We start from the raw sequence: 27,936 nt of genomic DNA on the forward strand, positions 1-27,936 counted from the left end.
TCTTATGTGAATGTGTAGTTCCCATGCTTACCTTTATTTGGTGATAACTGTTCTTCAGAATTGTTCTTAGGAAGAATCAATTGTTTGCAGCGAGTCGCTGTTTCGAAGTATTGTTGTGTAACAATAAAAAATACTTGGGTTTGACGCGAAATAATGCCCCCTGGCATTTCGCTTTTTTTTTCTCGATGAACATCCATTGTCGACAGTTTTCCTTCACAATTCACGGTTGAGGTTAGAAAAGGCACTCAAGCGATAGAACTGAAAATTGCGTCTACATTATCACGAATTCGATGAGCGAGTAGTTTTTCTTTCGATGTTTCACCAGCGGGAAGGTTGACGTCGTTAACAGTGTGGTTGTTGTTATACTTAGAAGTAAAAAAGCAAATTCGTAGCTTGCTGTTGTAACAGTTAACGAAGCAGGTTACGAGTTTAGTACTGTATTGTACAGTTTACCATTATGGTTTAGTTTATAGCTGATGTATAAAAACTTGTTAAATCCGTAAAATATCTGCATAGTTTACGAAATACTTACGACAATGCAATGAAACGAAACGTAACGATACCAACAAAGTATGTTTTGATCAATTTAATGTTTTAGACGAATTTAGAGAAGCATTTAGGGTAGAATTGGTCAGTTAAGAATAAAAGTTAAACACACCAGTATTGTTCTGCATATGTTGGGCAGATTATTTATGTTCCTTGCATTGGTGTGTGTTTTACGAAGCTTTTATAGGTTCTTGTGAAGCAATAATGTGATTTTGTCACTGATATAAACAACAGTGGAAGCTGGCAGGCAACGTTATAACTTAATGTGACGTTATTTCCGCTTTCGCTAAATCATCTTGGCGCTTCCCGTGACAAGAGGCACGTATGTGGATGTCAGAGTATCGTTGATGTTAAACCATGGAACAAAACTTTAGGTAGCAAACCTACATAGTACATAGAGGGTTGCTGAAACAGATTGTTAATACCTTAGGACACACAACATAAGAAAATTTATTCATAATCGCCTATATCATATTTGTAACAGTATACATAAATACATAAATAGATATATTTGTAACAACACATAGATAGAGCTTCATTTTAAGTTTTTAGCTTCTCCTTTCCTCATTTCACCAAACTTCTTTACTGAGATCTGCTTTGAGGCATTTTAACGGCAAAAAATTATCAGGATTTTTTTCAGCGAAAGCAAGTGGTAACTGTGAATTTCACCAACTTTTTACATGATTTACAGATTTTTACCTTTGAAAGTTTACCACATTTTAACACAGTTACACAAGAAAATGATCTGAGTTCCGATGAAGTCGTTTTACCTGAAATGGGGCTTGAGCCTTTGCGGCGTTCTGCTTATAGTGTCCGTTTATTACCACCATCAATATGGAACCGCTGTGGGTTTAGTCACTGAAAATACGAAAGTTGACAATAACAGAAACGCCCCGGAGGTTTTTTACCGCCACATTCCAATCGAAAACAATGTTTTCTACAACTTACGAACTCTGAGATTGGCTGACAACAGCAACCAGTATGATGAGGCAAACCTACTCGACGCCATGCAGCGAAATTGCACATTTTCATCGACATTAAACAGTTCAAACTGGGTCCGACTTCCAGATGGGCGAGTCGAGTCGATTGACAAATACAAGAGTCGCAAGAAAAGCGAGTTTATGAAATTGAAAGCGAACCCGACCAAGAAGAGTGAAGTCCGACCGACTGTGAAAGCTTTTGATGTAAGTTACGAGTTTGTTTTTAGAGTAAAATTTTAAACTAACATTTAAGCTTTGTAATTGAAGTATAGCCGGAATTTTCGTTTGTATTTTTTTAGTGTGTAGATTTCGAAATTTTTATTGGTACTTTTTAGATTTAAAGTGAAAAAAATGGGGCTTATAGACAATATTGCTTAGAACAACGCTTAAAATTTAAATTCTGTGACACGATTTTTAACATTTTCGTTTAAACATTTGTGGAAATATTGAAGTATATATTTAACCTTTTATTTTTATTTCAAAAACTACTACATAATTAGCCTAGAGTGTGTTGTTTATTTCCATTATAATGAAAAACCTTTTCTATTTTCCAGCAAAACGCTCCCGCCAACCCAACCGGAAGGGTGAAAGATCCGAAAGAAGAAATCAACTTTGAAGCAAACTTTGCTGAAGTTGCGAGAGAACGGGAGAGATGCAATAAACTGGGCAATGACAATATTCTTAATGTGAGGAGAATTAAATAAGTTTATTAGCAAAACTGAAAAACTTTGTCAATATGTAATTGTTTGAGTGGTTAACCACAGTACGCCAGGTCTGTTAAAGGCGTTGCAATCAAGCCGGTATTCCAAGCATTCCATATGGCGCTATGGTTGAATGCATGGAGCTCGTTAGGACATCCGCTTTAAGTTGGCAAAATGGTCGGCAAAGGCTAGAAAAATCTGCATGGCCTGCAAAACTTGGTCAATCATGGTACGTCAGGTCTATTAAAGGCTTAATAATCAAGTTAGTTTCTAAGCATTTCCATTAGATTAAAAAAGGTTAAAAAATGGGTCTGCGGTGGGATTCGAACCCATGAATTTATGTTCAGAATTGCGAGTGTTATACGTTATGTTTACAGCCTAAATTAAAACTGCAGAACTGGATAAAAACGTGATTAAATATGTTTTGAAGATTAAGTATATCGCGCCAGGCCTATTAAATGCTTTCTAATCCAATCGGTCACCTAAGCATTCCTATTAAGCAATGGATTGTCTAAAAACTTTGCCTGCTGTGGGATTCGAACCCATGAAGTCATGTTCATGTCAACTGTTCAGAGCTTGTATGTGGGAAAATGTTTATGAAGCTTTAACAATATCCGTCTCGCAATAATGATGATGACAACAGCAGTGGTTAAAACATCTGCTTTACAATATATTCGCTATATATAAGCTCACTGCCAGTACAAGTTCTTTTTTGTCAAGCTACATAAGTTCTGCCTGCTACTACTGCCCCTTAGTTCATTTTTTAACAATAAGACGTTGTGACATCACAGTGATATCATCCATTATGACGTATTCTTTTCACTTTAGATTCCGGAAGTTCAGGAGGAAATGAAACAAACCGAATACAAGATTCCGAACCTCGTTCACTTTATCTGGTTTTCCTGCAACCCGTTCCGTATCGACCACTACATGGCGTAAGTGAGCTATGACGTAGCAATTTGTATGACATCATAACAAATCTGCAAAATATTGTTTTCGTGGATTCAGCTCGTGAAAACTTGAAAATGTGTTGAATTAATGATTCCTTTGTGTAAAATCACGTACAAAAACGGATGGGCATCATGGGCCTATATAATAAATCTAATGAAGCATGGTTTAAAAAGTAAAAACAATCAAATTTTAATTGTGTAGTTTGTGGGTCCATCTTTCGTGTAGAAATTATAAACCCAAGTCAAAATATTACAGTACGCCAGGTCCATTGAAGGCGTCATGTTGAATCAGCCGGTCTCCCAAGCATTCGCATATGATAAGGCACAGGCTAGAAAAATCTAATTGCACTCAGCAGAGAATTCAAAATTGCACTCAATGTTGCCTATAAAATGCCACTTAGCTGTGTAGCACTCAACTCATCTCTATTTTCCCCCACAGAGTGATGGGAGCACTCCGGTATCAACGTCCTCGTCTCGTTCTCTTCCACACCGACTGTGAACCACACGGAGATTACTGGGAAGCACTGAAGCGGATCGCAGGAAACAAGTTGAGAGTTGTGAAGAGAAGTCCTCCTGAGAAGATTTGGGGACTCGATATTAAGGTATTGGGACATTTTCCGCGACCACTGCAGCTTGTACACGGGCTACAGGTCACTTTGTTTCAAATTATCACTGTATCCGTCTCGCAATAATGTCTTTCTCACTTAAAACTACGCTTTGAACCTGTTTAGTTTACAGCACTTTGGAAGTTTTAAAAATTTTCCGACTTGACGAATTTGAAACACGTGACGATAGGGCATTTATTACGTCACTGATCAAGACTTACTAAGTATAATGTTTGTGAAAAAACTTTCCCACTGAACCACGTAACAATACATCATTGTTTACGTCACTGCTGGAGATTTTCACTTGACTGAGTATGATATCTATGTGCAGGTTGTTGAGCACCACGCTGACGTTGTTAGGTTGGAATTGATGTTGGAGGTTGGAGGGATGTATATGGACACTGATAGTATCATACTGAATAACTTGGACAAGTTCAGGAAGGAGGATATTGTGTTGGGACAAGAAACTACTGATGCTGTTGGTAAGTATATTAAAATAATGGACTAGACCAGTGGTTTCCAACTACTTATATTGCGGCTCGCACCAGACCTCAGAAAACCACCAAACATTGCTATTTTAGCTTTCAAAGTAATAATCTTTATTGATTTTCTCAAGGTTTTTTTTTTGCGGCTCCCTACACACTTAAAAAAATAAACATTTGGCCCCGACAATAAAAAAGTTTGAGAACCACTGGACTATACGTTTACGAAAACCTCATTAAGAGGTCAATAAATGTTACTGTCAGCTTTGCCCACCGCACCACGAGGGGTTACTGTAGGTCAAATTATGGATATTGATTTGCTGGAGAATAGTATTTTTTCCAGTTTTTTTTTATTGTTTATTGCATAACATGAAAATAAGCTAAAAAGAATATGACAGTTACATTTGGCCTAAACCTTTTTACTATTTTGTCCTTTGGAATCCTAAATAATCCGACCATTTTTTATGTCCTATTCGCATGACATGTTTTGGAGACCCATTCCTCCATATATTTTCGGTAAATACAATATATTAATTAGAAAATATAGGAAAGTAGCCTTTCCAGTTAAAGTCTGGTATTCTTCAGTGGGCTGAAATTTTTATGCGGTTTTTAGACTAAGAACTTTCCGCAACAAAAATGCCTGAAGGCGCATCCGCGTTATTGCTGTTTAAATCGGCATGTTACGTTTTAGCTTCGCAAAAATCCTTTTTCAGTAACTGTTTTTATAATTCTTTACACTTGGAGACTTCGTTAACCGGTCGAGAAAATTTTGTTATTTTGCAAATACTGAAATATGTTGTGACTGTATTATACTATCACTTTTCTTTTATACTAGGTTATAATTTACATAAAGTCATTTTTAGGTCAGTTGTATTGTAATTAGACTTTGCTGTCGATTATATGTAAAACTTATAAAAAAGCCTCATATACAAAAGCATAAAAATTTCTAATTGGTCACCTGTGTACAGGTTTGTTTCGTGGTTATAAGTTCAAAATAAACAAAAACATAAATATTTGTTTAACTTTTTATAAAACTTGTTTTTCTAGCCAACGGAATAATACTCTCCAGTCGTAACTCGTGGTTTCTCCACCGGTGGTTTTGGGAATACAAATATTTCCGCGATGATATGTAAGTTGTAAAACCCTACCCTATAATCCTATGTATGTTATCGAAACTGCTGTCATTCTTTACACACAGTGGTGGGATTCAACCGGTTCGCACTGTTTCTATAAAACCGTCTCATGAGACCGGCTGAAAAATATGACTTTTGTGAACCTGACAAAAAATTGAAATCCCACCACTGCTTACACATTAATAAAGCATGTCGTTTTTAAACTCTTTTGCAATGCTATATTTCTGGTGATTGTGATTGTTAATTTCCAACAAATTCGTCTTGTTACGTCAATATCGTATTTGTGATGCAACACAAGGGAATGCTTTATCAAGGTTTCAAAACTTTAAATTTTGAGAACCTGTACCTAAGAATGTTCGTAAAACGTTAAGAAGTTAGACATGCTGTACGGTCAAAGCAAATTACTAAAGAAAATAATCAGCAAATAGTTTTTGATACACTTGCAAGCACTGGTTCTATAGAACCGTCTCAGGAAATTTTATGAGATCAGCGAACCGGTTAGCATTACTGGTTACTGTCAATGGACTTTTTGTGACATAACCGGCTGAAAAATATGACTTTTATGATAGAACGGGCTGGCAAAAAATTGAAACCCACCACTGGTTAGGACTATAACTTGGGATACATTAGGACAACATCAGCACTTTAACTTAAATTCTTCTTGCAGCTGGGGCCACAATTCAGTGTTGGTCCCGTGGGGAATCTGGAAGTATTTTCCTGACACGATCCACATCGAATCGAACACGTTCTGTCGACCTAACTGGGGGGAGTTGAACCTCCTCTATTATGACCTCATGGACTGGAGCAAAAGCTACGTCATGCATCTCTACTCCAGGTGGGACTTCCCCGCTATGAAAAAGCTTTACTTGTGACGCCATAACGCTCGATTATTGCTTTATTTGTCCCCTGTTATTGTTACAAAACTCTAATAAAAATGCTCGGATGATAAAAAGAAGACCCTTTTTGCATCTATTGATTTAGTTGGTTAAAACCAATGGTGGGATTCAGCCGGTTCCATAGAAACGTTTTACGAAATTTTACGACATCATCGAACCGGTTAGCATTACTGTTCACTGTCAATTGATTTACTGTCAATAAACCGGCTGAAAAATATGACTTTTGTGATAGAACCGGCTGACAAAAAAATTTGAATCCTATCACTGGTTGTGATGCAATAAATACGTATTGATGTATATATCTTTTGACGTCATACCTGCCATTGTGACGTAGATTTATGGCGAGTTATGACGGAACAAGGGAAAGGCCGCTAAAGGAACTGGCCGTCCTCAACACGACCTTTGGTGAGGTCGCTAGACACGTGATTTTTGGCGACAAAGAAGTTCGTGACATCACAAACTGGATTGTGACGTGTGACGTTAAGGAAATTTTATACAGGTACGCGTGTAAGTTTTTTTTTGAAGAAAAGCGCTTTTTTAATTTTTATTTTTCATTTTTCAGCGCAAGACCATGGCATCATTAGTTGATGACGTAACCTGAAGTGTCACGTGATACCCACAGTGCAGTAGTTAGGCCGTGTGCGTTGAATCATGACAGCATAAGTCTTTTATTATTTTTAGTGTCTTACCTGATGATTATGATTTGTGCAGTAGAAACGATATTCTTACGTTTCATCGAACTTTCGTCGGGCTTACGAATTGCTTGTTTGTTTGTGAAGGTTTCAAAAAATCAAAATTGTTTATAAATAGGTTCTTTGTGTCATAATTATGAATAAAAAGTTTATTATTTCCCGCAATTCTGTTTTACATTTTATTATTTTTTTCACAACATGGAAATCAGCATTTGTGTAGGTTGCAGTGACGTCATGAACCCAATTGTGACGTTTTTTGTGACGTATGTTCAGCAGTAGAATGATCTCTCGAAATTTTATAATGGTACATCGATATTGCGCCATCAATTGTGTCTGTGTCACGTGTTTTTGCGTCACAAACCAAATACACATTTCCACGAGATTTCCGTGTGCGCGGAGCCGTTAGGTGGCGACGGAGAGCTGATATGCAAATCAGTTGAACTGGTTTGCGTTATGAAAAAAGATTATCCAAAGCGTTTCTAGAAATAGTTCAGAAAATTGTTAAAATGCTGGATCTTGATTGTCGGTATTGTACCAATCAATGACGGATTTCATATTTTCGATCCATTTCAAGTCCGGAAAGTCGCGTTTAGTTTCAAAGTCTTTGCAGAATACTGGGTACTTTTCGAAACAAATTGTAACAATTGTTCAGTTAGTCACGTGTCTAGATAAAGAACACGAGACAATGGGAGATTCCCCTGCGCTCGTCAAAGTTACTCTTTTACTAAGCCGGAAAGAAACTCAACTAAACTGAACAGAATCGATCGAAACACTTTCTTCAAGAGCGGAAAAAATCAGCACTGACTTTCCTGTCAAAGAATTCTCATTTTTTAAAACTCATTTTTTTCAATGTACGATGGTTTCAGTTTTGTTACCATTTTTAACCTCTGACGGCAACAGGCATGGTGGAAAAAATGAAAACTGGATTTCCTAAGAAGAATTTATTCAATCTGTTTCATTCTGCCGTCATGTTTTCACGTCACGACTTTTATAAAATCGTGACAAGAGTGTTTTTCCTTAAAATCTGTCTAGTTATCACGCCAGGGTTAAACTGTACAGCAGTTACTTGTACGCTTTACTTAACGGTTTTAGGCGTCTTACTAGTTTTGTCGCAAGCTTAGACCTTTTATAATTAAATCGTGAAAAAAGAAAAGTAAAGCAGTAAAATATAACTTAAAATGGGTTTCATGAGAAAAGTTTAAACAATCAAATATACTTGAAATCCCGATTCAAGGGTTTCATCAGTAAAGTTTGGAAACTAGTTTGGTTTTGCGGTTTGTTAAATGTTTGTCGCAATCTTGATGAGAAAAGTATTTTAAAAGGTGAATCAACAACTACAACAAATGTTCGCACCTTGTAGTCATTTTTGCAGAACAGGGAAAGTCACTTAACAACATTTGTTTCGATTCAGTTGTAGCCTACCGGTTTTGGTGTTTTCCAGCAATCGTCGCAATATTCAGGGCGAGCCATGTCATCGTCATCACCTCGACCTTTCCCGGCTTTCGGATTCGATTTTCAGGCAACAGCTTCCGGTTTCGAATATCAGAAAGTCGCACCGGAAGCTGTCAACAAAGATATCACTGACGACATCTGCAGTCGAATAGACAGAGCGGACCAACGTTGCATACGCAACAACCTAGCATGCAGGGCATCCCGACTTCGACGCAAACTCCGAAAAATTAACAATGAACGGCTAGCAACGGGACTGGAGACGCAAAACCAGGAGTTGAGAGAAAGAATCCGACAACTGGAATCGGAATACCAGGTTACCCAGCGATACCGCAACGTACTTTGTACTACGGGCGGCTGATTTACATAGCAAAGCAATTGACTAAAACTGAATCAAACAATGCTTTTTCCTAAATGCGAGGTCATCGGACGATTTATTTATTTCGTGACCAACCGCTAATGGAACATTCCCTGATAGTTTCATATACTGTCCCTATTGTACAGAGGTTTCTATTTTTGTTGTTTCTATTTAATTTGAAAATTGTTCTATTGTATGTAAAGAAAACATGTTTCTTTCTTTTTTTCTTTTCTACATGTTTTGTTTCTATCCTGTGTGAGTATCAACCATTGTGAATGTAACGCGGGCCGATTTTCAATTCGCAAGTTAATTAACTTATAGTCCGTCGCAGCGAATTAATTTATTTTTTTAAATATACCTCGTTTTTTTGACATCTTTTTTAATCCTTCAAACCTTATTACCCAATATGACAACAAGAGGCTCGGTGAAAAATGAAAACTGGATTTCCTGGGAATAAATAATAATTCAATCTGTTTCATTCTGCCGCCATGTTTTCACGTCACGACTTTTATAAAATCGTGACAAGAGTGTTTTTCCTTAAAATCTGTCTAGTTATCACGCCAGGGTTAAACTGTACAGCAGTTACTTGTACGCTTTACTTAACGGTTTTAGGCTTCTTACTAGTTGTGTCGCAAGTCCAAAGCTAATTTTACTTTGCTCGCTAGTTCGCAAAAATCAGACAATTTATGCATCTTTCTGTAGACAGGAAACGTTTAGGCTTGCGTTGTTAAATTAAACAAACCATGCATTTCAAAAATGAATAACCGATGCATTGTTTCTGGTAATTGGTAACGTATATTCGCATGTATTCTTTTTTTGTAATGTAAAGTAGAACCACGTGACGCCAGCTGGCCACCGGAAGGCCGCGCCCAGCTGCGTCCGGGAGAGTTTGACTAAGCCTTTGTGAAGCCCTTACATGTGTTGTTTATATTAATGACTGTCCATTAATATTATGATTAGATAATCTGTCATTTTTACCCTGCGTTACATTGTATAGTGTTTATTAAAATCAGAAGGTGGTGTGCTAATAGTTGTATATGCATTTAGAGGCATAGCCCTGCTAAATAGTTTAACTCTAATTTTAAACTGAAAATAGTGCACAAAGATCCGTAAGCGTAAGAGTGAATTCACACTTGATTAAGTATAAATTGAAAGATTTAATCTTTGTTAATATAAAATTGTATTTTAGTTTGTGACGACAGTTTGGACTTGAGACAGATATAGCAGTCTTAATAGGCTAACTGGAAGCGTTTACATTCAGTTAAGTTTGAAACTTAAAACTTAAAGCTTACTGGTATTGAACCACGATGAACACTGAATGTGTGGGGAACGCGTGGTTTGTGCCAACTGATTTAAATGGTGAATGTGTATTGCTCTTTCAGTAGTTTTATTATAAATTAACGACGTTTCGGCGTCCCATAGACCCATACTAGACGTTTTGGTCGGGTTAATGACATATCTAGAAGCACTATTTTTTTACAAAGCGACCAAAGGCATCAAAACACCAAACACAACGATGCCAAGCATTATAATAAAAACTTGCATGAAACTATGAACAGTAAAAATTGGGACTTTAAAATTTAAGTTTGACCTAAAAATTGTTTCCTTAGAAACGTTTGGGCCACATAGGAAGACTTAATACGTTCTAGCCCCGTGTTATCGTTTCATTCGTTTGCAATAAAGAGAGTCATATAATGACACTGAGCCGACATCACTTTGTTTCCAAGCAGTTGTTTGGTCATTGAGAGCCAGTTTCCTTTATGGTTTAAGCCTGGTTGTGGCATCGAACAGAATAGGTGAAGCATGGCGTTTTAGCCTGTACTTCCGACAAATTGAAGTGCCATTGGGTGACTACACTAGCTAATAAGGCCGATCTTTCGTCACCAGCTGCGCTGATGAGACCTTGTAGTTCGAAACATTGTGCACTGTCTGCAGCTTTTCATTTATTGGCTTGATGCTTTACATTGATGTGACACTGAGCCGACTTTACAAACTGTGCTTGAATTTTGCGTGTCAGGGAAAATCGCCTCGCTTCCCAACCTTTGTGTTCGTGCCAAGGTCGCCGTTGGATTGTTTGCACACTATAAAATTTCACAAGGTTTTATTTCCCGGTTTCGACTTGAAGGCCTTGTTGCCAAACAACCGTATACAAAGAGTGGCCGTTTGCCAGATTAATTTCGTGTGTTGAATATGAGAAGACTGGACTGTGGCAGTTTTTAATGCCACGCTGGAATGCCTAGTTTAAGCATTGTCAAAGTCAGCGAAAATCTATTAGGAAGTAAAACGAAATTCTGAACAGTGGAAAAGAATAAATTCGCGGAAAAGACAGTTTATTAAATCTTCTCTGCGCCTGCCCTCTGCTTCTGTTTACACCGTGTTCAATCTGTTTCTAGACTTGAAACTGGCAAAGCAAAAAACGCGTTTTTGCAACTATTAGGAAATGAAAAATCTATTAGGAAATGAAAAATGTTCTGATCAGCGAAAAAAAAATGGCGAAAAATCAATATTGGTGCAATTCGATAGATCGATGGGAAATTGTTTAAAATTCATTCCGTTTCAAACCGTTGTTACTTCCAGAAGGGGGCGCCAGGGTGTGGGATGTGAAACTTTGGTATCGCTTTAATCTAAGGAGCTTCGTTGAGCGGTGAGGCCGCCTGTGGAAAATGCCCCGGGGGAGACAAGAGAAGTGCGTTGACTTTAACAGGCTGCTGAGTTATGCAGTAGCAAATCAACTGTTTAAGGTTGTAAGTTAGAAGGACGAGTTGTTATTAATTTTGTACAGTTGAAATTTACACTGACGATTTCTACATATAAATATCTCGATTAACAACCTCGTGTCTTTTGATTTTGAGTCAGAAGCATTTGTTTCTTAATTAATCAGTTACTGAAACAGTTTTGACTCAGTGATCGTGGATATTAACATGCCTACTATTAGCGGGATATATCCGGTGCTTATGTTTATTGAAATTTACAACTGTTTCGGCATATTATTAGCCATTGTTCGTCAGCAAACATTTATTGCAGTTATCGGCCAAGTTCTAGTGCGCAAAATGATATGCCACGGTGGTTAATGCGTCTCATCACCCAAATGGTTGAAAGGTTCTTTGGAGCATGACTGATATGTAACAAATACATATCAGGTACTTTATCCCATTCAGTAGAAATATTTCAACCCGTTTTTTCTGTGGTCAATGCCTCAGGAAAATGACAGAAGCGTTTTATCTGAAACAGACTGATGAATTATTCAGTACTCAGAAAAGCAAGTCAGCCGAACAAGACTGTGGATGGAAATATGGAAATATGGGATAGTTATGTTGTATTTGGTGCAGTCGATATATAAAATTGTTTTAGGCTTTTTATGTGCTTTTCAAGTTGTGACATTTAGGCAACTTTTAATAGCTAACTTGTCGTTACAAAAACATGATTTAAAACTGAGACACACTGGCATAAACTCAAATACTTCAAATAACTCACTGGCAGTTTTCATTAAAGCGGTTTATTATAGATTCAAATTTGATTATAAAGTCGACCGTTGAAGGTTGTAACTGGTATGCCTGCTGTTGTTTGCAGTTTTACGTTTTTACCAACAGACATGTAAGCGCCAGAAGGGCATAAATTTATCTTGCAGGCAAATATTAAGCAACCCAACCTACTGAACTCAACAAACATACTATACATACCTTATCAAGGGACTCTTGTCGGGTGGGTATGCTAAGGTCAAATATTAACTATATAAAGCTAATCTGGATAAACATGCTTGTTACGCACAGTGCCTTTTTATTCGATGCGCTTGTATGTTTGGTGCAGTGGTGGGATTCAAATTTTTTGTCAGCCGGTTCTATCACGAAAGTCATATTTTTTAGCCGGTTCTATCACGAAAGTCATATTTTTCAGCCGGTTCTGTTACAAAAAGTCAATTAGTAACTAATAATGCTAACCGGTTCGCTGATCTCATAAAATTTCGTAATACGGTTCTATAAAACCGGTGCGAACCGACTGAATCCCACCACTGATTTGGTGGTATAACTTGTGAAGCAACTAAGTGACGTAAAAACCTATTTTCACATTATAGCGTTGATTTGGATTTTCCCAAGTGTTGGTTACGCCTTGGAGTCTCTTTTATTTACATGTTGCGCAGCCATCATGGTAGTTACGTCACTGAAGTTCTACGCCAATGGTGACGTAATTTATCGTAATGATTCTTAACACCAGATGGAGCGAAACGTGTTTCTTCGGGGCAGCAACGTTTTTCAACCAGATTAGCTTTATTACAGTTTTATTGGAAAGAGTAAAAAGCACAATGCAAATTTACTGATAGAGAACACTAACGAACACTGAATGTGTGGGGACCACGTGTGCAAACATTGTGGTGTATAATAGTGATTTGTGCCAACTGATTTAAATGGTAAACGAGTATTGCTCTTCCAGCAGTTTTTATCATAAATATAATCGACGTTTCGACATTCTATATACAACACGCCTTTATCAGGATATTGCATATCTTGCAAGACATATTTCTCATAAAGCGACAGTGTAGTTATTTCAATTCGATCAAACTGTGCTTGAATTTGGCGTCGCCTCGCTTACCAACCTCGTGCCGTGGGATTGTTCGCAGACTTAGAATTTTCCCAAGGTTTTTATTTCCCGGTTTCGACTTGAAGGCCTTGTTGCCCAGCAACCTTGTATGAGTGGTGACCGTTGGCCAGATTAATTTCGTGTGTTGAATATGAGAAGACTGGACTGTGGCAGTTTTTAATGCCACGCTGGAATGCCTAGTTTAAGCATTGTCAAAGTCAGCGAAAATCTATTAGGAAATAAAACGAAATTCTGAACAGTGGGAAAGAATAAATTCGCGGAAAAGACAGTATATTAAATCTTCTCTGCGCCTGCCCTCTGCTTCTGTTCACCACGTGTTTAATAATCTGTTTCTAGACTTGAAACTGGCAAAGCAAAAAACGCGTTTTTGCAACTATTGGGAAATGAAAAATCTATTAGGAAATGAAAAATGTTCTGATCAGCGAAAAAAAACAAAATGGCGAAAAATCAATATTGGTGCAATTCGATAGCTCGATAGGAAATTGTTTAAAATTAATTCCGTTTCAAACTGTTGTAACTTCCAGAAGGGGGCGCCAGCGTCTGGGATGTGAAACTTTGGTATCGCTTTAATCTCAGGAGCTTCGTTGAGCGGTGAGGCCGCCTGTAGTCAAATGCCCTCGGGGGAGACAAGAGAAGTGCGTTGACTTTAACAGGCTGCTGAGTTATGCAGTAGCAAATCAACTGTTTAAGGTTGTAAGTTAGAAGGACGAGTTGTTATTAATTTTGTACAGTTGAAATTTACACTGACGATGTCTACATATAAATATCTCGATTAACAACCTCGTGTCTTTTGATTTTGAGTCAGAAGCATTTGTTTCTTAATTAATCAGTTACTGAAACAGTTTTGACTCAGTGATCGTGGATATTAACATGCCTACTATTAGCGGGATATATCCGGTGCTTATGTTTATTGAAATTTACAGATGTTTCGGCATATTATTAGCCATTGATCGTCAGCAAACATTTATTGCAGTTATCGGCCAAGTTCTAGTGCGCAAAATGATATGCCACGGTGGTTAATGCGTCTCATCACCCAAATGGTTGAAAGGTTCTTTGGAGCATGACTGATATGTAACAAATACATATCAGGTACTTTATCCCATTCAGTAGAAATATTTCAACCCGTTTTTTCTGTGGCCAATGCCTCAGGGAAATGACAGAAGCGTTTTATCTGAAACAGACTGATGAATTATTCAGTACTCAGAAAAGCAAGTCAGCCGAACAAGACTGTGGATGGAAATATGGGATAGTTATGTTGTATTTGGTGCAGCCGATATATAAAATTGTTTTAGGCATTTTTATGTGCTTTTCAAGTTGTGAAATTTAGGCAACTTTTAATAGCTAACTTGTCGTTTACAAAAACTTTTTTCAATTTTCAACTAAGACACACCGACACAAACTTGAAGTATTTTGGCAGTTTTGGATTTAGCTGTTTAATGTAGATTAAAATCTGATCATAATAAATAAGCTATTGCTGCCAGGCATAATATCAAGGTATTTCAGTGTTATTTACCCTGATGAAGGCGACCTGTATAGGACGTCGAAACGTCGGAATAAAAATACATTTGCCAGAAGAGCTCTATAAACTTGATCTGATTATAGAATCAAACGTTCAAGGTTGCAGCGGGTTGTGATGTGTTTTGTGCAGTTGTTATATGAAACTGTTTAGGTATTTCATGTTGCTTGAGTCTGAAAAGCGTGTTTTAATATTTGGACACACTTGTACTTTGATAGAAAAAGCCAAAGTTGATTGTTAATTCCAATTTGATTTTAATTCAAAAATTTCATTAATTTGACTTCATCAAATTGACTATAGCTCTTATTAATTCTTTTTTAAGCACGTAATAGCAATAAGTGACGCGTGTGTTGTTTGTAGTTTTACGTTTTTACTAGCAGTTAGTATGTTTGTGTCAATTTTTACATTAAACGTCTAGTCCAGGGGTCGGCAACCCCTGGCATGCGTGCCAAGGTTGGCACGCGAGGTCATTAATACATGGAAATAACAAGTAAAATGGCACGCGTCGCCTAAAAGGTTGCCGACCCCTGGTCTAGTCAAAGCCTGAACGGCACGTTTAACGCGAAGTTAAATAGGAAATAGTAAAAAATAGGAATAGACACGTTTGTAAGTTATATTTTGTGGTTCAACTTGCGAAGCACCAACAATGTAAATAAGGCAAAGTTTATATTCGCTAATTTTTGACGTGAAAACCTATTTGCATATTATAGCGTTGATTTGGATTAATTACGCCGTGGTGTTGGATGCCTCCGTGGTAGTCACTGAAGTTCTACGCCAATGGTTGCGGAATTTACTGTAACGGTTTCTCACATCTGGTGAAGCGGAACGGGGCAGCAACGTTTTTCAACCTTTTTAAAACCACAGAACAGTTTAATCATTGGTTCACAACCTTTATCGACGAATTCCTCACTTAACAATTCAAAACATTTTTATTCCTCTCCAATAGACTACATAGTAGTAGATGCTAAACCATACAAAGATCATTTAAAATTGGGCATTTTATTAATTTTGCAGGGTTATATTCCCAGAGACAAAGTGACTATTTACAAACCACGTGCACAAATTAAAGTAAATTCCTTTCCTCAAGTGTAAAATCCCTCCCCTGTTAGGAACCACTGCTTTATGCATTAAAATAATTTTGCGGAACACCAAAAAAAAATTTACGGTAGTTATCTACGCCCATTCTATTACACCAGGGATCTTTTATTGGTGTTCGACAGAAATGGATTGCTTGCGAAACACCAGTAGATCTTTAACGGAACATTAGTTTTCTGAGGAACATCGGTTGAAAATCAGGGCCTATGTTAATGTTTATGGGGATGCAAGCAAAGCCGCAAGCGTTAGGGGAATGTCGATTACGCTTCTGAAATTTCAAGCGTGAAGTGATTTGAGGTTTCTGCTTATAGGGCAGTGAAAAACTTTCTGTATTGGCAGTTACATCTTCTTGTTATCGCTGATTTTTGTGTGCTCTGTTGCGGTTGTCGTTTTATAAGAAATTTGTCCTTCTCGTATGAGACGTCGAAAGGTCGATTATTGTAATAAAAACTGCTGGTATAGCAATATTAATTTATACACCAAGTTGCATCTATTACAAAAATCGTTCTATTAATTCCCCTTAATATTTATGGGCTTCCAACCCCCTATATACATAAAGTGCCATCCGCCTTGCAGTTAGATTTTGTCGCAGATTTATTCTCAACTCTGTCGGTTTGAGCAGCATCAAATTAGCTCGACAAGTGGTGCGGCATTCACTGCGTGTTTAATTTGCTTAATATATTGCAGTCTTTGTCACCCTCTTTATCTTTTGCCATGGGACTTCTATGCAGGCATATATACAGTAAAGTGTCGGAGTGTCAATCGCTAAACTTCACAGGGTTTTAGGTTCGAGTCCGTCTTCTGACTTACAAATCGTTGCTTTGATCTGTTAAGTCTTCCCAGCCGCATCAAGCCTCAAGCCAGTGGCTCTCAACCTTTTTTGTAACTTCCCACTATAGTCAGTCACCATTCATATCCCCCCTTTGTTATTGTCATAAAGATATTGTATTCCATACATTTACAATAATCTTTAATAATCAGAGTTGAGACCATAGATATCAAAGTAAACCTTAAAACAACAATTTGACTTGTACAATTTCCCACTGGTTAAGAACCGCTGCCTGAAACGAATTAAAAATTGCAACGAAGGCAAATGAGGGAGCTGAGATCAGGAAGCAATACGTCGAAAACCTTTTGACGTCGAGCACGTCTGTCGCCTTTCAGCAAAGCATACTGGCTTCATGAACATTCATGGTGTATGGTTAAGGCGAAGAGACATGTTGAACCATGTTAAGATGTTGTTGCTTGCTGATAAGAAAACTGCGTTGCACATTAGTTAGCAGTTGGATTTAGCATAAGCCAAGGAAGGGCTTTATATAAAGAATGAGTGCTTTTATTGCTATTGTACGTTACTGCCGTTTGTTTTAGTTCGAATTTACGACTTAGGAACACTACTGCCTTGAAAGGTGCTAGAAATGTTCTCGCTTAGTCAAGTCAGGCATCACACCTGGAAAGACTCTGTAGAATTAATGAGTGCATTTTGTTGCCCTTTTGTAAAACGTTGTTGTTTAAAGAACTTTGCATGCCATTACGTCCGTAAGACACGGAAGTAACAAACTTTAAAACAACAATTAATAATATAATTAGTGTGCACCGAACGTGCCTCAAAAGGAAACCAAGTATTCGACCGCGAGGCCTTTTCAACGTTTTCAACTGAACCTTGTGTTGTTGATGAAAGTGATGTGGTTTATGACACTGCAAAATCACTTTCGCAATGCGTCAGCTTTGCTAAACCTCTAAAATTCTGCAGAGAACGTAGCTCGTATTTTATAAATACAACATTTAGTTAACTCATAATGTTTCATATTGGCGGGACAATGTTATTGTCATTGTCCTGTTTGTTCGACTGGTTTAAGATCCTATCCGTCCGCATTTTTTTTCTTTATGCCCCTGAGGCGCTGTGCATTGAATTAAACCTTGCCTGCATTTATATCAGTGCCTATAATTATTTCTAATGACAAAATTTTGAACTTGCAAAAAAAGTTTTCATTTGGTTAAGCTACTTATTCAAGTTTGTGTCACGTGTTTCCTAAAACTGACTTCTTGTTACAATTTATGCAACAATTACGTAACAGAAGCAACATTTACTTGGTATAAATTCCAGCTACCTTTGTTAGACATATTCTCATGCGAGTTTTTTAATTATGCAGACAGTGTAAAGCTTAATTTGAAAAACCTTATTTTGAAATCTTCTGGTCAAATTATAAACATTTTTCCACCAAATTTTCCCTAATCAAACCATCAATTTTTTCACCAGAATATTGCAATAATGCGTCTCAGGTGCGGGACTTCCTCAAAATGTAGGACTCGCGCTTTTCTCTCACTTCTCTGTTTCTGCATTCTATCGCTCATCGGATATCAGTTTGTGACGTCACAATACGAAATCGACGTAAAACGTCGAAGTCTTTGTGTCGTTCAGCCACCGAGACTAAAAAATGGAGTCAAATCTGTCGCAGAAGAAACTTTTCTCACGCTTATGACGTGTCAATGCGACTACAAACTGCCTAATGACGTCACAATTGAAGTTGGGGGATTTTTGGGAAGACGAGATTTGACGTTGGATGAGTACAAGGTATTTCAGGCGAAGAGATTTGTGGATAGGTTTGGTCGGATGAGGGGAAGCAAAGTATCGAGTTTGCCGCCAATTCAGGTAAAATGGTTAATGGATTACTATCGCAACATTAGTTGAACAATAACTTCGAAACAGTCGGCACATCTTGTTTTTGTCCGATTGTTCTGCTAATTTTTGTTGCAAATTTACTTAAAATTTATATCTTTTGGAAAGTGGAGCCATCCACCCATATTGTTTTTGTATGTTTTATTTTTTTGCTTGTCAAAGGCTGATTGCACCCTTAGAAAAAGTGGTCCCAACCTAGTCAATTTTTTACGCATTCATCAGAATATATTTAGACCCTGGTTCACCCAAAACTCTACCCTATACGCGTAACCATTTTTATCAACCCTGAGGTTCTAGTTCAATTATCCGACCTTGCTTCACTCTTATCAACAAGCTTAAATTAATTGGAACGAAAAACTTTTTCCAACCCGCTGTGACTTGGCTGACGTTGGTTTTTTTTTTTTTTTTCACGGGGTTCGAACCCAGGACTCTCCCGGGGACGAATCCCGATCAGGGTTTTTATGTCTGTATATGGGTCAGGCGCGCCGGACCATTCGGCCAAGTTCCTGCCCTGGTTTTGGTCTTTGGCCCGCTGCAAGCAGAAGTTTGCTCCAGCTAACGGACGACGACGACGTCATGCTGGGCACGGCGGTCCGTAATTTGCTATGGTTGCTTAGCATGAAATAAAACAGCCGGTCTAACAAACGGTCTACTCTACACACAACCAAATGTTTTATTCGACGTGGGTGAGGTGGCAACCCAAGCCAACCAAAATTATCCGGCCCGCGGCACGTCTTAACAAAAAGTCTGGTTAAAATTCAATTTGGAGGTTGGATAAAGCTTAAACTTGAATGGAACGGGACAAATTAATGAGGCCCCCTGCGACTTGTGCCAGCCGAAGTGTCATATTGTGTCAGCCGGGCACGACGGGGGTAACTCGCAGTTTAATATAGTTGTTCGGCATGAAATAAAATTGCGGCTGTACGCACCATATGGCGTGCTCTTAACGATTTTTTTGCCCTTGACGACAGACATTTACAGAAATGTAATGTATAAATAATAATTCATATGTTATGAATAGAAACGATAGTAATAAAACCGTTCCTCAAACAATACGGCCACAGAAACGAGTTTGTGCGGCCGTAAACACATGTTCATTAAAATAATGTACTGACGGCCATGATGTAATTAAAATTCCATTGCAAAAAGGAAAATGTACTGACGGCCATGCTCAATAGATGGTATATATATGATCTATACCTATTTCTTTACATCTGTAATTTTAAAACAAAACCAGCAGATAAATGGCGCCTGTTTGTGAAATAAGGATCTACAAAGCGGCCGTCATGGCGAAAGTTTGTTTAAGTGTATAACACTAGATTAAAAATCACATGCGGCCCTCGGCATAATTTTTAAACTGCAATGTGGCCCTCGAACCCCACGAGTTTGACACCTCTGGACTACATCACTGCCATGTACCGATGATATAGATGTGATGTGTTTTAAGAAGTGCACCGGTATGCTCTTCGTTTTTATGTTCAGCAGACCTATATTAAACAAACTAAATCATAGTACGCCAGGCCCATTGAAGGCGTCATACCGTATCAAGCTAGGCTTCTTCTATCCGGTGCCTTGCCACATGGAAATGCTTGAAAGGCCGTTTTGATTCGGTACAACGCCATAATTGGGCCAGGCGTATTACGATTTATCGTAGTACGCGTATGACGTGATCGTTGGTCTGCATAGACCAGGGGTGGGCAAGCTTTTCAGTGTAAGGGCCACATTCAAAAGTTCTTAATCTTATGGGGCCGCATATTATTTTACCAATGGCCGCCAATTGCTTGTTTGTTTTTGTCTTAAAATAAGTGGTGTAATGAATTTGGTTTATATCATATATACCGTTTAAATCCACCTAAAATGCTCAGATCAACAATTTCTAACTTGCTGCATAAGTTTAGCAAAACGAAGCTAACTGTTTATGACGTCATAATCTGTAGTGTGACGATTGCGGTGCCTGTTTTTTTGCATTGTTTGCACACAAAGCCTGACGCATATAGTTACTAGGCAGGTAATGTTTTTTTCCAGTCTCACGAAATCTGTTTTTAGCAGTTTGAAAATCAAAATATTTGGCAAAATAGTTTTAGTTACGTCACGGCCGCCTGCATGTATTTAAATATACATGGTCACGGCCGCACAAACTCGTCTCCGCGGCCGCGTGGGGCCGTACGACCGCAGGTTGTGCACGCCTGATCTATCCCAAAATATTAACATAGTATTTCAGCTATGTGCAAATACGTTTGTTGTCACTTGATTGGACAAACATTGGTTGAAACGCTACAGTTGTAGTTGTTTTAATATAAACAAGCACGTTTTTTTGTTAATAAATTCCTTGCGCCAACATTAAACAATGCGAGCCGCCTTTAGTATCCATCTTTAAGTGTTGTGCGGGTCTGTGCTAATGATTCTGAAGCTTTTTTTTTTGCCCGTTTGCAAAGTACTGCAACGACCTGATCCAAAGTGACCAAAGTTTTGCCTTCAACAGTGCGAAGTGGGCTGTATTTGAAAACGTGAATCGATTTTACTTTCATTTACTTTTATCGAACGAAGAAATTGTGTTAAGTGACGATTTGCATAATAACGTGGCAGAAACAGTAGTCTAAAGCACGAACAAAGTTTCTGTGTTTAGTTCCTAAGTATGGTACGGATACAGATACTGCACATGGTATCGGTATAGCAAGTCACAACCTCGCTATTTTTTAATTTTTTTAAAAACTTTACGCCTGTGCTTATAATACTATTCATGGTTGCTCGGTAACTTTTCTCTTTGAATTTACTAACAATTGGCGGGCCGCATGAACTCCTTTGCCGGGCCGCATGCGGCCCGCGGGCCGTAGTTTGCCCATCCCTGGCATAGACGCTTCAGGGCTGACCCCAGTAAGAGTTTATGTTCATCTTAACTGATTACTGGTCATCCCGGCGATCCCCTACTAGGTCTGGACCGGCGTCTGCATGGACGCTTCAGGGCTAACACCAGTATATGTTTGAATCTTCACCCTAGCTAAAAAAACGTAAATTTTACATTAAACAATTTTTTAATCCCTTGTTATTTTATCAGGAGAAAGATTATTCCGACCCTTATCCACTACTGCACGATCCACACCAGAAGATTGAGATGGAAGAGATAAAGGCTGAACTGCAACGGATTAAGCAACAACACTTAGACTGGGGCGATGACGATCTTGGTCAAGTACGAATTTTCAGTGTTTCCCAAATTTTTTTTTACCGCGCCAGTGTTTAGGAAACACATCTCTGCAAATAAATTACTTTTCGCGTTTTTACAGCTGAAGCAAAAAGCTTCAAAAACAGCGATTATTTAACCCTCAGATGGGATAATTTATAATTGTAGGGGTTAATTCGATCATCACTTAATAGTTGGTAGATTTTCAAAACGAGGGTTTATGAAATTAAGTTGATGGTTTACAGCAGTGCTTCCCAAACTTTTTCATATTTTTTTCAAAATGGTCCCTTTGCCATTATTTCGAGGGCTCGCGGTTCTTAAGCCTAAATGTGTATTTCATAAAAACGAAGTTGATTGCAGGATTTTAGGTAGTTATGCAAAATTGCGCAAAAAAATCATCCAAAGACAGCTTGTGACATCACAGACAAGACAAAAAGCATTACGATTGTGCGCGAAGCATTTTTGGTAAATGTCATGCAGTAAAGGCTATTGTTTAGCAATGAAGACAGTCGATTTTCAATTCTACTTTGATTTAAAATTATTTAGTGGCACAAACTGAGAATTATAGAATTACTTCAACCACTTCGCGGTCCCCCAAAATTGCCTCACGGACCCCTAAAGGACCGCGGACCCCAGTTTGGGAACCGCTGGTTTACAGAAATAACGAATATGACAACTACTGCAATAAAACCACGCGTTTCTTTCTAAATTTTAACTGTTTTAGCTGGCAGCTGAACAGCGGTGTAAGCAATATCAATCAAATGTTGTTTCGCTTATCAAGGATAACATTACAAAAACGTATAACGTGGTGTTGAGAAAACCGTGTCTTTTATTATATGAGTTCTATTAACTTGGTGTCTTTTATTAGATTCCTGAGCTTCAAGAAGCTTTAAACCGTTCCACAACCCGAATACCAAACATTGTCCATTTTGTGTACTTCGGATGTTTAAAAGTCAGAGTTGATCATTACATGGCGTAAGTTTACAATTTTATTTCTTGTAATGCATAAAAACAAAAAACATTGTCTAAAAAACAAGTTTTCCACTTTATATAATTGTTTGTAGTGTTTATGCATTACAATAGTGCTATGTAACGTTTAATTTTGACATAACGGTCACTATTATTTTAATAGGACAATGAATTAATTTTATTTCAAATGTCCCCACGAATAAACCGTTAAATTACGATTTTTCGCCGAGGTTCTGGTTTGTTTACTTTGACCAATCCAAATTGGATGAACACGTGACCAGGGGAACCAATCACAGAGCTTAAATTTTTATTTGGGGATTTTTGCTATGAGTTGCTGAAGGAATGTTTTAATTTTTCATTTCAAAACAAAATTGTTGACTTCTGTATTGTTCACATTTGTGGCTAACATAATCAGCAATTCTTTGCCACATTTAAAAGTTTTTGCCTTAATTTCTGTGACTTTTATGTTTACACAAACAATTTTGTTTAGATTTTCTGGAGTTTTGCGATATCAGAAACCTGACTTGATATTATTCCACACTAATTGCGAACCCACAGGAGAATATTGGGAAGCTTTTAAATTTCTCGCTGGAACGAAACTGAAGATTGTCAAGAGGTCGCCCCCGAAATCTGTCTGGGGGATTGATATTGATGTAAGTTTCTGTAAAATTTTAAAATATACTTATTACGTATCTGTGATATGCTTGGTATAATATAAAACAAAGTGACACAACTTCACTAAAACAATCACTAAGCTAAATTAAGCTGTTGAGTTTGACAAAATGAAAATTAACATCTGTCTTTTTTAGGTGATGGGTAGAGTTATAAGTTTGTTTAACTTGGTAAAAAAAGACTTGTTGGTTGCACTAAAGTACTAAAACAGTTACCAAGCCGAAAATAGCTGCGCAATGTTAAAACAGTATGAAGCGCAAATTAGTAGAGGACACAATTAGTGGATAATGGCTGCTGCAGCAAAACAGTTTAAAAAAGTTCAAAAAAAGACTAAAGACTTCCTGTAAAAACCTGTAAAATCTAGTAAAAAAATGAATTGCAAATAGTTTATTAAAACGCTTTTGTTTTTGTAAGCACTATATCTCACTTTCAAACATTTTTTGAAGGTCAAATTTATAGAGCTCTTCTGGCAAATGTATTTTTATTCCGACGTTTCGACGTCCTATACAGGTCGTCTTCATCAGGGTAAATAACACTGAATGCGACTAGAACAGTGCACGATAAACAAAGGAAAAAAGAATGAAACGCAAGCACGTCACAACGCAACGAAAACACCTTTGATTTTTTGAAGGTCGTTGAACACAAAGCTGACGTAGCAAGGCTGGAGATTTTGTTGGAAGTCGGTGGAATATATCTCGACACTGACAGTGTTGTACTTACTTCGCTGCAAACACTTCAAGACAATGACTTGGTTCTTGGCGAAGAGAGTGAAAGAACGTTAGGTGAGTAATGAAGATTGTTGCTGTACAGTTGCTAACCCATAGTCACAAATCCTATTAACATTAAACAAGGCCAAGACAATCCTTTGTAACTCAAATGCTAAAATTAGATAAATTTAAGTATTGATCACTGTTTAATATTTTACAAGTCTTACATTAGTTGCTGACCTTAATGTGTGTGCAACTGCAACAAGTACATGCTATTGTAGTGTAAAAGATTGTTGCTGTACAGTTGCTTAACTCATGGGTCACAAATCCTATTAACATAAAACAAGGGCAAGGAATTTTTTTGGTGGGAAACTTGGCCGAATGGCCTGGCACGCCTGACCCATATACAAAACCTGATCGGGTTTTGTCCCCGGGAGTATCCTGGGTTCGAATCCCGTGAACGACAAAGGGCAATTTTCAGTTCTCGGACTGCCGCCTGATTGTCGAAAAATACAATGAAAAAAAAAAGAATTTCTCCTCCCCTCAAAAATTGCTACATTTTAGATAAATTTAAGTAGTGGTTGATGTATAATATTTTACATAGGCATCAACATAAGTTTTAGGTTAGTTGAAGACCTAAATTTGTGTGGACCTGCAACAGGTAAAGACTATTGCATTATTGGGATGTTTTACAAAATAGTGGGTCTAACTAGAGGTGTTGAACGTTGACCGAACAAAGAAGATCTCATTAAATAGATTTTAAACTGAGTTTTAGAGGGTCATTAACCCGGAATCACTGTACTGGTGTATTTTTAGAGCCTGCTTGTTTAGACAACAGTTCCTATTTATGGTCTGTTTCACCAGCTGGAATCATGTATGTTTTTAACTGGGATTTACTAGACTGTTTCAAGAAATGTTGTTTTAACTAATTGACTGTTTTTTGTAGCTCAGGTAGTTGTTAAATGTGAGTCAATGTTTTGCAGGAAATGGTGTGATTCTTACCACCAAGGATTCATGGTTTTTGCATCGATGGTTTTTGGAATACACATATTTTAAAGATGGAGAGTAAGCAAAACACTTTCATTTATTTTTCTGTTTTAAATATGTTAAAAACACAAATTATGCAAAAATGACTTTTTGTTATGTCTGACATTTGAAGGTGCACAATACAAAATATGATTTAAAAACTCTTTACCACTACAGTACACAGTAGTTTAGTTGCGTTTAACGCAAAAATACAAATGTTTAAGCAGAATTGCAGAAAGTTTATTTTTTTGTAATTTTTACTCCTTTTCTATTCACTCTATTGTGAGCTACATGTTTCAATGTTTTGAATGTAAGAAATGTGTACATACAAAAATGAAAGAAATTTATATCAAAATACTGCATGATTAAAAATGTTAGTCACACAAACGTAAGGGAAAAAACTTTATTGGAAGCAGCTTACAATGGAATATACACAGTACTTACTGTGACTACTGCTCTGTTGTACTTAAAGCTTGGTCTTACCAAAGCCCACCCTGCCAATTGCAATAAAACAGATGAATTAAACCACACATGTTTTATGCTTAGCTGGGCTCACAACTCAGTAAGAGTCCCGTGGGCATTATGGAGGATTTTCCCCAATCAAATTACTGTTGTGAAATCGATGATACTTCGCCCAAACTGGAGAGAAGTGAAATATATTTACAACAACAGATACAACTGGAATAACAACTATGTAATGCATCTATATTCAAGGTGGGTTTAATGCAAATACAATTAAACAATGTGAAAACATCAAGCCAATAGATGATAAGTTGTAGACAGTGCACAAGTTTCGACCTACTCTCATCAGTGCAACTGGTGACAATACATAGGCCATATTGGCTATTGTAGCCATCCAACGGCACTGCAGTTTGTTGGAAGTTACAGGCGAAATACCATACCTCACCTAGAGTAGAACTGTTACTTCCAACAAACTGGAGCCTCACCACCTTGAAACCAAAATGAAATTGTTACTCCCAACAAACTGGAGAGTTCTAAGGGGCTAAATTAGCTCATACAGCCAATCTCTCATCACCAGCTGCTGTGATGAGACCTTTTTGACACATGTTGAAATAGTCTTCTGGCTATTGAAGCTTGGTAAATTGGTATGCAATAAACTAGTGCAGTGTTTTGAACGAGAAGGCAGTTGTTTGCTAATGCACATTGTCACACTTACATGAGATCTACCATAATACATTCATGCTTAATCAACATAATAACCCTGCAAAAGGCAAAATTCCTAAATCAAATCGTTCATTTTTTTGTGCAGCGTGTTCAAGCATTTTTGTGCAGCAGCGCTTAGGCTGTTTGTAACCTAATTGTTTTTAAAAAAAAGCTTTACCCAGCACTGAGGTTGCATGAAATAAAACAGATAATGTGTAATGAAACTCTGAATTTTTTGTTTATTGGTGCCCCAAGGGTTCACAGAAGGGGACACATATTGCTTTTCTGTCTGTTGCTGGTTTGTTCCAGGCATTTGGTAAAGAAAGAGTGCTTCAAACCTATTAAATTTACTCATGTTAGTTCGTTATCCAGAGTTGATCCTCCTGAAGTTTGACCTCAAATGACCCAGCGGTTCACCCACAGGCCCCAAAGAAAAAAAATTATGGTTAAACCTACTAAGTACATCATTATGGAGTTTTATATTTTGTTGCTTGATGATTTGATTCAATTCAAATCCTATTATTTGTTTTGAAGGAATCTGTGGAGGTACGACGGTGTGGTGGAGCGCACTTTGAAGGAGCTCGCAGTGTTACAGTCAACTTATGGGGAGGTGGCCCGCCACGCGATCTGGGGGGATGCCCGTGCTCGTGACGTCACAGAGTGGATTGTGACGTGTAACATAACGGAGAAGCTGCTCACATGACCAAGCTACTGTGATGTCACACACGCGAACTGTTTTATTTTAAATTTATGCAAGCGAATCGTCTTTCGTCTGATACACTAGTTTAGAAGTAGAAAGTTTGGTGGTAAAATATGTCCTTGTGTTTGGGTTGCTCTAAAAGATACAAAAGAATCCACATCCACCTGAAGATTAAAATCTAGTTTAAAATGAAATCAACCCAACATTAGCAAATTCCCGGTGATTACTGTTCTCAACATCAATATAATCCAAAACCCAGTGTAAAACCCTAGGCCAAACAGAAGTAACGGTTATATACACCTCAAGATTAAAAAAAATGCAAATTCAGCAGTTTCATAGACATTTGACTCTCAAGAAAAATTACAGATTGGATAAACCTTCCTGGAAAGAAAGTCTCCTGCTCTTTGCACCTGCTGTATTGTACATCACGCTTTGGATGTTCCGTACTCTTATGAAGTCGACCTCGGTACAAAAATACGACTGGCTGAAGAGTTATGCTATGTTTAAGTTTTACCTGTCGGCAACGGTTTATATAAGGCTGGATATCTAAACATGTTCCACTTTTGTTGTTGTTAAAATCGGTGTGATTCATGTTTTTTTTGTACTTTATCACATCATGTTGTCACTTTATTATGAGTTGCATTTCTGTTTTGCCTTTCGCTGCTTTAATTTCTTCATACTTCCATGTTACTAAGTTTCTATGCACATTTATTCTCCTAGTTGCCTATCGTCTCGTTGTCTCTAATAAACTTGTTCCGTTCAGAATTTTTCAATGGACGTGAAGACACATGGTTTGAAACAAAGTTCTGACGATTGAAGCGGGGTTAAAACGAGCGCCCTTTTG

General features: G+C 37.7%; 2 protein-coding genes across 2 annotated transcripts; both read left to right on the forward strand.

The window, feature by feature from the left end:
* Nucleotides 1-1,211: 1,211 nt before the first annotated feature.
* LOC145220660 (uncharacterized) lies at nucleotides 1,212-7,367 on the forward strand. Its single transcript, XM_080087875.1, has 9 exons — nucleotides 1,212-1,730; nucleotides 2,081-2,212; nucleotides 3,056-3,162; nucleotides 3,617-3,779; nucleotides 4,114-4,264; nucleotides 5,312-5,393; nucleotides 6,065-6,232; nucleotides 6,628-6,792; nucleotides 6,856-7,367. Exons 1-9 carry the CDS (start codon nucleotides 1,302-1,304, stop codon nucleotides 6,875-6,877), a joined length of 1,419 nt encoding a protein of 472 aa, XP_079944001.1. The 5' UTR covers nucleotides 1,212-1,301; the 3' UTR covers nucleotides 6,878-7,367.
* Nucleotides 7,368-15,229: 7,862 nt separating this feature from the next.
* Nucleotides 15,230-27,879, forward strand: LOC145218281 (uncharacterized). The gene is made up of 8 exons (XM_080085690.1): nucleotides 15,230-18,649; nucleotides 21,732-21,863; nucleotides 22,723-22,829; nucleotides 23,314-23,476; nucleotides 24,127-24,277; nucleotides 25,186-25,267; nucleotides 25,775-25,942; nucleotides 26,927-27,879. Exons 1-8 carry the CDS (start codon nucleotides 18,269-18,271, stop codon nucleotides 27,093-27,095), a joined length of 1,353 nt encoding a protein of 450 aa, XP_079941816.1. The 5' UTR covers nucleotides 15,230-18,268; the 3' UTR covers nucleotides 27,096-27,879.
* Nucleotides 27,880-27,936: the final 57 nt, after the last annotated feature.

This window comes from Phallusia mammillata, chromosome 3 (genome assembly GCF_965637545.1).
Source record: "Phallusia mammillata chromosome 3, kaPhaMamm4.hap1.1, whole genome shotgun sequence".
In the NCBI taxonomy this organism is placed as follows: Eukaryota; Metazoa; Chordata; class Ascidiacea; order Phlebobranchia; family Ascidiidae; genus Phallusia; species Phallusia mammillata.